We start from the raw sequence: 10,470 nt of genomic DNA, 5'->3' as shown, positions 1-10,470 counted from the left end.
TGATGCTAAAGCTGAAACTCCAGTACTTTGGCCACCTCATGGAAGAGTTGGCTCATTAGAAAAGACTCTGATGCTGGGAGGGATTGGGGGCAGGAGGAGAAGGGGACGACAGAGGATGAGATAGCTGGATGGCATCACCGACTCGATGGACGTGAGTCTGAGTGAACTCCGGGGGTTGGTGATGGACAGGGAGGCCTGGGGTGCTGTGATTCATGGGGTCGCAAAGAGTCGGACACGACTGAGCTACTGAACTGAACTGAAGTGAATCATAAATTACTACACCTTGCTGCTGCTGCTTTTAAGTCGCGTCAGTCGTGTCCAACTCTGTGCGACCCCATAGACGGCAGCCCACCAGGCTCCTCCGTCCCTGGGATTCTCCAGGCAAGAATACTGGAGTGGGTTGCCATTTCCTTAACCAGTGTATTCAATCAAAGCTGATGCTGAGTCATGGTAACTCGCTAACACATAGCTTCAATTTGCTCTCTATAATTCACTTGAGAAATCCATTGTGGCCATGACATTCTTCGTATGTTTAATTTACTACCATTCAGAGGTTCTGGCCTACAGACTACAGGGAGCAAGTAAGGATTTCAGGGCCCAAACCAATTAATACTTTAAACTGAACTCTACAATGTTGCCGAAAATCGCTGGGGGGCAGAGCTATAACCCCAGAAGCCAACAGAGCACATTTAATGTTGATTAAATAACAAGTGAATGACGAGCGTTTCAGGTGATCAGTCGCCTAGAGCGGACATAAGCTCAGCCCAGAGACACACGTGTGAGCGGCCCCACATGCACCCAGCTGCAAGCATTCAACAGCGGGTAGGGGACCTTCGAGCACCCTCGGCTCTCAAAACTCAGAGCAGGAGCGCCCTCTGGCGGTGGCGGCGTCCGGGGGTTCTGGCCGAGAACGTCGGGAAGGACGCTCGAGGGGCGGGGCGGCGGCGCGGGGCGGCGGCGCGGGGCGGTGCTTCGCCCGAGTGGATGGAGCGTGTGGGAGCTGCGACCCCGGAGGGCGACATGCCCGGCTTTCTTATGGCTCTTCAGAGCAAGAGCCGAGCCCAGGCGCCGCGGGCGCGGGTGCAGGAGCAGGACTTGCGACAGTGGGGCCTCACAGGTCAGTGGCTTCAGGCGAACTTCCGCCCACGCCGGCCGACTCGCTGGGACTCTCCTCGCCCGGGCCTCTGTACCCGTTGCCAGGAACGGTCCGGCGGCGCCGCGGGTGGATCTTCCCGTCGGTTTCAAACCTACAGACACCAGGGCCTTCCTTTCCCGCCCTTGCGGCGGGGCTGGGCGGAGAGGAACTCCACCTTGTGCCGGGTGGCCATTGCCCCGCCTGCGCAGCGCGCGCGGCCGGCGGACGCGGGAGAAATGGGATTCCCAGAGGGGAAGCCCGCTGCTCCAGCTACCCGGCGCGCCGGCCCTGGGGAGGGGGAACTTGTTGAGGCCCCTGTCGCTGAGGTAAGACGTTCCTCTCTCTCAAGAGGCGGAGACTGTCCTGGCGCCCCAAGGGTGTGGGTTTCAAGTTTGTGTTCTGGAGGGTTTGGAGGCCTAGCTCGGGGCGTTTAATTGGTTGCTTCTGTAAAACGATCAGAACTCGTCTCCGAGCTTCAGTTTTCTTCTTCGTTTACCCGGCTCGCACAGTTCTTTGATAGTTCTCCACTGGTTAATTCTCCTCCAGCGTTATAATTTGAAATATGAAGCTAAGCAAAGTTCATCAGCGCTTTTCTGCGTGCAACTATTTTATTTGTACTGGCCCTTCCCTAGAATCTTAGAAGCGCAAAGCTTGCATCCCCTTGAGGTCTTCAGGCAGGGAGGCTGATCGTGTTTCTGGATGGAGACCACAGGGTGGAGAGTTGTTGTTTGTTGTTGTTTAGTCGTTAAGTCGTGTCTTATTCTTTTGCGACCCCTGGACTGTAGCCCGCCAGGCTCCTCTGTCGGTGGGATTTCCCAGGCAAGAATACTAGAGTGGGTTGCCATTTTCTCTAGGGGACCTTCCCATCCCAGATATCGAGCCCATATCTCTTGCGTCTCCTGCTTTGCCACCCGGGAAGCTCGTAAGGAATGTTATCCATGTTAAATGTGAATTTATGGTCTGATGCTTATGTGTTTGGTGTAAAGTTTATCTGTTTATAAAGCCAGAGTTTATACGTGCTTGTGTGTTTGCCTATTTCCTTGCATGTGTTTTTGGGTATGATACGATGTGTGAGAGAAGGCTAGATCAAATGTGCACATTGATACTGGACTGTTGATAATTCACCTGGAGAAATATACACATGGACCAGTGCTGTTATAGTAAAATTGACAAGATAGGTACGAGATTGCAGGTTTGCCTGGAAGAATTAGAGTGAGTGAATGAAGAGGTAAATAGACAAATACGGAAGTTTGGTGCTGGGCATGGATAAGTGCGTAGTGTGGAGAAAGGAAAAAGTAGAAAAGTATACTCAGAGGAATAACCATTTAATATTGTAACTTGAAATTCCTATTTCTATTTGAATAAATTAATGTTCTGAGAAACTATTCTTTGGTTAAAAATGCTTACTGAATTTTCATTTTTTCATTTTTATTTTTTGTATTTTTAAAAATTATTTGTGTTTTTTTTTCTTCTGATTTTTTCATTTTTAACATAAGTAGTACATGTTTTCTGTAAAACATTTAGGGTAATATTCTATGCATAAAGGAGAACAGTAATATACATAATTCTATGACATACTATTATGTTTCCTGCCAGTTCTTGGCCTTTGCATGCATGCATATGTTTGTATATATAATTTCTTTTTCTCTCTCTTTTCCATGGTGGGGCCAGGACTGAGGGAGAAGTGCAAAAATGGGCTTTCATTTTTATGAAACCATAAATTTTTTCCTTATTGTCATTTATTTTTCAATATATTTAGTGCGTATATGTGTGCTAAGTCACTTCAGTCATATCCAACTCTTTGTGATTCTGGATTGTAGCCTGCCAGGCTCCTGGAGTGGGTTGCATATTTAGTAGGTACAGGCTGATTTTTTCATTTTTTATTTTTATTTTGGAGATTAATCTCATCATTTATTTCGTTTGCTATTTTCTTCCATTTTGAGGATTGTCGTTTCATCTCATTTATGGTTTTCTTTGCTGTACAAAAGCTTTTAAGTTTAATTAGGCCCCATTTGTTTATTTTTGTTCTTATTTTCATTACTGTAGAAGGTAGGTCTAAAAAGATCTTGCGGTGATTTATGTAAGTGTTCTTCCTGTGTTTTCCCCTAAGAGTTTTACAGTATCTGGTCTTTAATCCATTTTAAGTTTATTTTTGTGTATGTGTTAGGGAGTGTTCTAATTTATTCTTTTACACGTGGCTGTCCAGTTTTCCCAGCATCACTTATTGAAGAGACTGTCTTTTCTCCATTGTATTTACATGCTTCCTTTGTCATAGATTAGGTGACCATAGGAATGTGGGTTTATCTCTGGGCTTTCTATCCTGTTGCATTGATCTAATATTTCTGTTCTTGTGTCAGTACCATACTGTCTTGGTTACTGTTGCTTTGTAGTATAATCTGAAGCCAGAGAGTCTGATTCCTCCTGCTCCATTTTGTTTTCTCAAGATTGCTTTGGCTATTTGGGGTCTTTTGTGTTTCCATACAAACTGTAAAATTTTTTTCTTTTAATTCTGTGGAAAATGCCATTGGTAATTTGATAGGGATTGCATTGAATCTGTAGGTTGCTTTGGGTAGTATTGATTCTTCCAAGAACATGGTATATCTCTCACCTGTTAGTGTTATCTTTGATTTCTTTCATCAGTTTCTTAATAGTTTTTTGAGTACAGGTCTTTTACCTCCTTTGGTCGGTTTATTCCTAGATATTTTATTTGTTTTGTTGCAGTGGTAAATGGTTTTTTTTTTTTTTAATCTTTCCTATCTTTTATTGTTAGTGTGTAGGAGTAATAGAAATTTCTGTGCATTAATTTTGTATACTGCAGCTTTACCAGATTCATTGATTGGCTCTAGTGGTTTTCTGCTGGCGTCTTTAGGATTTTCTGTGTATAGTTTCATGTCATCTGCAGACAGTGACACTTTTGCTTCTTTTTCTCCCGTGTGGATTCCTTTTCTTTTTCTTATCAGATTGCAATGGCTAGACTTCCAAAATTATGTTGAATAATAGTGGTGAGAGTGGACATCCTTGTCTTATTCCTGATCTTAGAGGAAATGCTTTTAGTTTTTCACCATTGAGAATGATGTTTGTGGTGGGTTTTTCATATATGACCTTTATGTTGAGATAGAGTCCCTCTATGCCTACTTTCTGGAGGATTTTTATCATAAATAGGTGTTGAATTTTGTCAAAAGCTTTTTCTGCATCTATTGAGGTGACCATATGGTTTTTATTCTTTAATTTGTTAACATGGTATATCATATTGATTTGCATTTGTTGAAGAATCCCTGCATCCCCAGGATGAAGCCCACTTGATCATGATGTATGATCCTTTTAATATGTTGTTGTATTCTGTTTGTTAGTATTTTGTTGAGGATTTTTGTGTCTGTGTTCATCAGTGATATGGTCTGTAATTTTCTTTTTTTGTGATATCTTTGTCTGGTTTGGGTATTAGGGTGATGGTGGCCTTGTAAATTGAGCTTGGAAGTGTTCCTTCCTCTGCAGTTTTTTGGAAGAGTTTGAGAATGAGTGTTAGCTTGTCTCTAAATGTTTGATAGAATTCGCCTGTGAAGCCATTCTGGTCCTGGACTTTTGTTTGTTGTAAGATTTTTAATTATAGTTTCAATTTCATTACTGGTGATTGGTCTGTTTATATTTTCTATTGGTTTAGTCTTGGTTCAGTCTTGGAACATGGTACCTTTCTAAGAATTGGTCCATTTTTTCCATGTTGTCCATTTTATTGGCAAATAGTTGTTTTAAGTAGTCTCTTTTGATCCTTGGTATCTCTATGGTGTCAGTTGTAATTTCTCCATTTTTCATTTCTAATTTTATTGATTTGAATCTTGTCCCTTTTATCCTTGATGAGTCTGGCTAAGGGTTTATCAATAACCAGCTGCAGTTTCATTGATTTTTGCTATTGTTTTATTTCTACTGGGTTGGCCAAAAAGTTAATTCAAGTTTTTCCATAGTATCTTATGGACAGACTCAAAGGAATTCTTTGGCCAACTCAGTATTTCATTTATTTCTGCTCTGATTTTTATGATTGCTTTAGGTATAAGGTTAGGTTGTTTGAGTTTTTTCTTGTTTTTTGAGGTAGGACTGAATTGCTATACACTTCGTTCTTAGAACTTCTTTTGCTTCATAGGTAGATTTTGGGTCATCGTATTTTCATTTGTTTCTATGTATTTTTAAATTTGCTCTTTGATTTCTTCAGTGATGTCTTGGTTATTTTATGTCATATTGTTTAGCCTCCTTGTGTTTGTGGGGTTTTTTTGTTTTTTACATTTTTCCCCCCCTGTTATTGACTTCTGGTCCCATAATGTTGTGGTCAGAAAAGATACTTGATACGATTTCAGTTTTTTAAAATTTACTGAGGCTTAATTTGTGACCCATGATGTTATCTATCCTGGAGAATGTTCCATGTGCACTTGAGAAGAAAGTGTAATATGCTGCTTTCAGGTAGAATGTCCTATAACTAGCAATTAAACCTGCCTGGTCTATATTGGCATTTAAAGCCATGTTTCCTTATTTTCTGTCTAGGTGATGATTCCATTTGTGTAAGTTGGGTGTTAAAGTCCCCCACTATTATTGTGTTCCTGTCAGTTTTCCTTTTTATGGCTGTTAGCATTTTCATTATTTATTGAGGTGCATACATATTTATGTGTTATATCTTCTTGGATTTATCCCTTGATCATTATGTAGTGACCTTCTTTGTCTCTTTTAAGTCTTCTTATTTTTACGTCTGTTTTATCTAAGTATTGCTATTCCCGCTTTCTTTTGATTTCCATTTGCATGGCGTGTCTTTTTCCATCCCCTCACTTTCAGCCTGTATGTGTCTTTAGGTCTGAAGTAAGTCTCTAGTGTGCTGTGTGCTTAGTTGATCAGTCATGTCCAGCTCTTTGCGATCATGTGGACTGTAGCCTGCCAGGCTCCTCTGTCCATGGAATTCTCGAGGCAGGAGTACTGGAATGGGTTGCCATTTCCTTCCCAAGGGGATCTTCCCAACCCAGGGATCGAACCCAGGTCTCCAGCATTGCAGGCAGATTCTTTACCATCTGAGCCACCAGGGATGAACCATACATTCAGATTTTATTTTTGTATCCATTCAGCCAATCTGTTTCTTTTGGTTGGAGCATTTAATCCATTTACATTTAAGATAATTATCAATATACATGTTCCTGTTACCATTTTCTTTATTATTCTGGGTGTGTTTTTGTAGGTCTTTTTGTTCTTTTGTGTTTCCTGCCTGGAGTTTAGCATTTGTTGTAAAGCTGTTTTGGTAGTGCTGAATTCTCTTAGCTTTTGCTTGTCTGTAAAGCTTTTGATTTCTCCTTTGAATCTGAATGAGATCTTTGCTAGGTAGAGTAAAGTAGGTTTTTCCCTTTCATTATTTTCAATATATCCTGCCAGTCTCTTCTGGCCTGCAGAATTTCTTCTGAAAAATCAGCTGATAACTTTGTGGAGATTCCCTTGTATGTTATTTTGCTTTGCATTTCCCTTGCATTAGTATTTTTTTTTTTTTTTTAGTATTTGTTTGATTAATATGTGTCTTGCCATGTTTCTCCTTGGGTTTATCCTGTACGGGACTCTGCTTCTTAAACTTGGATGGCTATTTCTTTTCCCATGTTAGGGGATTTTTCGGCTATAATCTCTTCAAATATTTTCTCAGACCCTTTTTCTTTCTCTTTTTTCTTCTGGGATCACTGTTATTCAAATGTTGGTGAGTTTAAAGTCTCTGAGACTCTCATTTCTTTCCATTCTTTTTCTTTATTCTGCTCCTTTGCAGTTATTTCCACTATTCTACCTTTTAGCTCACTTATTCATTCTTCTGTCTCAGTTATCCTGCTATTGATTCCTTCTAGTGTATTTTTAATTTCATTTTTATTTATTTTAATTGGAGGATAATTACAATATTGTGATGGTTTCTGCGATATTCAATATGAGTTGGCCATAGGTATACTACACACATGTCCCCCCAATCCTGAACCCCCTCCCACCCCCCTCCCCACTCCACCCCTCGAGGCTGTTCCAGATCACTGGCTTTGGGTGCCCTGCTTCATGCATCAGACTTGCACTGGTCATCTGTTTTACATATGGTAATGTATATATTTCAGTGCCATTCTGTCAAATCATCCTTCACTCTCCTTTTCCCACTGAGTCCAAAAGTCTATTCTTTACGTCTGTATTTGCTGCCCTGTATGTAGCATTGATTGTCGGTGCCATCTTTCTAAATTTTGTGTGTGTGTGTATATATATATATATATATGTATATATACACATATATGCATTAGTATACAGTATCTGTCTTTCTCTTTCTGGCTTATTTCACTCTATAATAGGCTCTATTGCTATTGCTAAGTCACTTTAGTCGTGTCCGACTCTGTGTGACCCTATAGACGGCAGCCCACCAGGCTTCCCCGTCCTTGGGATTCTCCAGGCAAGAACACTGGAGTGGGTTGCCATTTCCTTCTCCAATGCATGAAAGTGAAAAGTGAAAATGAAGTTGCTCAGTCATGTCCGACCCTCATCGACCCCATGGACTGCAGCCTTCCAGGCTCCTCCATCCATGGGATTTTCCAGGCAAGAGTACTAGAGTGGGGTGCCATTGCCTTCTCTGATAATAGGCTCTAGGTTCATCCATCTCATTAGAACTGACTCAAATGCATTCTTTTATAGCTGAGTAATATTCCATTGTGTATGTGTACCACAACTTTCTTGTCCATTCATCTGCTGATAGATACCTAGATTGCTTCCATGTCCTGGCTATTGTAAATAGTGCTGCAATGAACATTGGGGTACATGTGTCTCTTTCAATTCTGGTTTCCTCAGGGTATACGCCCAGCATTGGGATTGCTGGGTTGTATGGCTGTTTTATTCCGAGTTTTTTAAGGAATCTCCACACTGTTTTGTATAGTGGCTGTACTAGTTTGCATTCCCACCAACAGTGGAAGAGGGTTCCCTTTTCACCACACCCTCTACAGCATTTAGTGTTTGTAGACTTTTTGATGATGGCCATTCTGACCAGCTTGAGATGACACCTCATTGTGGTTTTGATTTGCATTTCTCTAATAATGAGTGACGTTGAGCATCTTTTCATATGTTTATTAGCCATCTATATGACTTCTTTGGAGAAATGTCTGTTTAGGTCTTTTGTCCACCTTTTGACTGAGTTGTTCATTTTTCAGGTATTGAGCTTCGTGAGCTGCTTGTGTATTTTGGAGATTGTCACTTGTTTAGTTTGCTATTATTTTCTCCCATTCTGAAGGCTGTCTTTTCACCTTGTTTATAGTTTCCTTCGTTGTGCAAAAGCTTTCAAGTTTAATTAGTCCCGTTTGTTTATTTTTGTTTTTATTTCCATTACTCTGGGAGGTGATCATGAGGATCTTCCTGTGATTTATGATGGAGAGTGTTCTGCCTGTGTTTTCCTCCAAGAGTTTTATAGTTTCTGGTCTTATATTTAGGTCTTTAATCCATTTTGCATTTTATTTTTGTGTATAGTGTTAAAAAGTGTTCTAGTTTCATTCTTTTACATGTAGTTGATCAGTTTTCCCAGGACCATTTGTTGAAGAGGCTATCTTTTCTCCATTATGTATTTTTGCCTCCTTTGTCAAAGGTAAACTCTGCATAGGTGAGTGGATTTAGCTCTGGACTTCCTAGTTTGTTCCATTGATCTATATTTCTGTCTTTGTGCTAGTACTGTACTGTTTTGATAGCTGTAGCTTTGTAGTGTAGTCGTAAGTCAGGAAGGTTGATTCCTCCAGTTCTGTTCTTTCTCAAGATTGCTCTAGCTGTTCAGGGTCTTTTGTGTTTCCATACAAATTATGAAGTTGTTTGTTTTAGTTCTGTGAAATATACCATTGGTAGTTTTCATAGGGATTGCATTGAATCTATAGATTGCTTTGAATAGTAAATTCATTTTCATTATATTGATTCTTCTAATCCAAGAACATAGTATATTTCTCTGTTTGACTTCCTCAGTGTTTTAGTTTTCTGTATATGAATCTTGTCTCTTTGGGTAAATTTATTCTTAAGTATTTTATTCATTTCAGTGCAATGGTGAATGGGTTTGTTTTCTTAATTTCTCTTTATGATTTTTCAATGTTAGAGTATAGGAGTGCAATGGATTTCTGTGTATTAACTTTATATCCTGTGACTTTACTATATTTATTGATTAGTTTTAGTAGTTTTCCAGTGGCATCTTTAGGTTTTCTATGTAGAGGATCATGTCATCTGCAGTGAGAGTCAATTCTTTTCCAATGTGGATTCCTTTTATTTTCCTTCTCTGATAGCTGTGGCTAGGACTTACAAAACTATGTTGAATAGTAGTAGTGAGAGTAGGCACCCTTGTCTTGTTCCTGCTTTTAGAGAAAATGCTTTCAATTTTTTGCCATTGAGGATAATGTTTGTTGTGTGTTTATTATATATGACTTTTATTATGTTAAGGTATGTTCCTTCCATGCCTACTTTCTGGAGAATTTTTATCATAAATGGGTATTGAATTTTGTCAAAGGCTTTCTCTGCATCTACTGAAGTAATCATATGGTTTTTATCTTTAAGTTTGTTGAGATGGTGTATCACATTGATTAGTTTGCAAATATTGAAGAATCCTTGCACTGGAATAAAGCCCACTTGGTCATGCTATATGATCTTTTTAATATGTTGTTGGATTCTGTTTGCTAGAATTTTTTTGAGGATTTTTGCATCTATGTTCATCAGTGATATTGGCCTGTAGTTTTCTTTTTTTGTGGCTTCTTTGTCTGGTTTTGGTATCAGGGTAATGGTGGCCTCATAGAATGAGTTTGGGAGTTTTCCTTCCTCTGCAATTTTCTGGAAGTTTGAGTAGAATAGGTGTTGGCTCTTTAAATTTTTGGTAGAATTTACCTGTGAAGCCATCTGGTCCTGGGCTTTTGTTTGTTGGAAGATTTTTTTATTACAGTTTCGATTTTCATGCTTGTGATTGGTCTGTTCACATTTTCTGTCTTCCTGTTTCAGTTTTGGAAGGTTATACTTTTCTAAGAATTTGTCCATTTCTTCCAAGTTGTCCATTTTATTGGCATATAGTTGCTGATAGTAGTCGCTTATGATCTTTTGTGGAGAAGGCAATGGCACCCCACTCCAGCACTCGATCTTTTGTATATCTGTGTTGTCTGTCTTAATTTCTCCATTTTCATTTCTAATTTCATTGATTTGAGTCTTTTTTTCCTTGACAAGTCTGGCTAACAGTTGTGTATTTTGTTTATCTTCTCAAAGAACCAGCTTTTAGTTTTATTGATCTTTGCTATAGTCTCCTTCATTTCCTTTTCATTATTTCTATTCTGATTTTTATGATTTATTTCCTTCTACTAACT

At 39.6% G+C, this 10,470-nt stretch overlaps 1 protein-coding gene across 4 annotated transcripts in view; it reads left to right on the top strand.

Moving 5' to 3' along the window:
- Positions 1-944: 944 nt before the first annotated feature.
- Positions 945-10,470, top strand: part of CHD1L (chromodomain helicase DNA binding protein 1 like) — a 64,507-nt gene continuing 54,981 nt past the window's right edge. The window contains exon 1 of one of the 4 annotated variants that reach the window (XM_027535401.1): positions 945-1,117. In XM_027535401.1, the coding sequence (XP_027391202.1) occupies positions 985-1,117 (133 nt within the window). In that variant the 5' untranslated portion in view covers positions 945-984. Of the gene's footprint in view, positions 1,118-1,354; positions 1,462-10,470 lie in introns of those variants that run through there. The other 3 variants (XM_027535405.1, XM_027535409.1, XM_027535404.1) reach the window with 3 other exon arrangements.

This window comes from Bos indicus x Bos taurus, chromosome 3 (genome assembly GCF_003369695.1).
Source record: "Bos indicus x Bos taurus breed Angus x Brahman F1 hybrid chromosome 3, Bos_hybrid_MaternalHap_v2.0, whole genome shotgun sequence".
NCBI classification, from domain to species: Eukaryota; Metazoa; Chordata; class Mammalia; order Artiodactyla; family Bovidae; genus Bos; species Bos indicus x Bos taurus.
The sequence above is the reverse complement of the archived record's forward strand: the minus strand, read 5'-3'. Positions and strand labels throughout refer to the sequence as shown.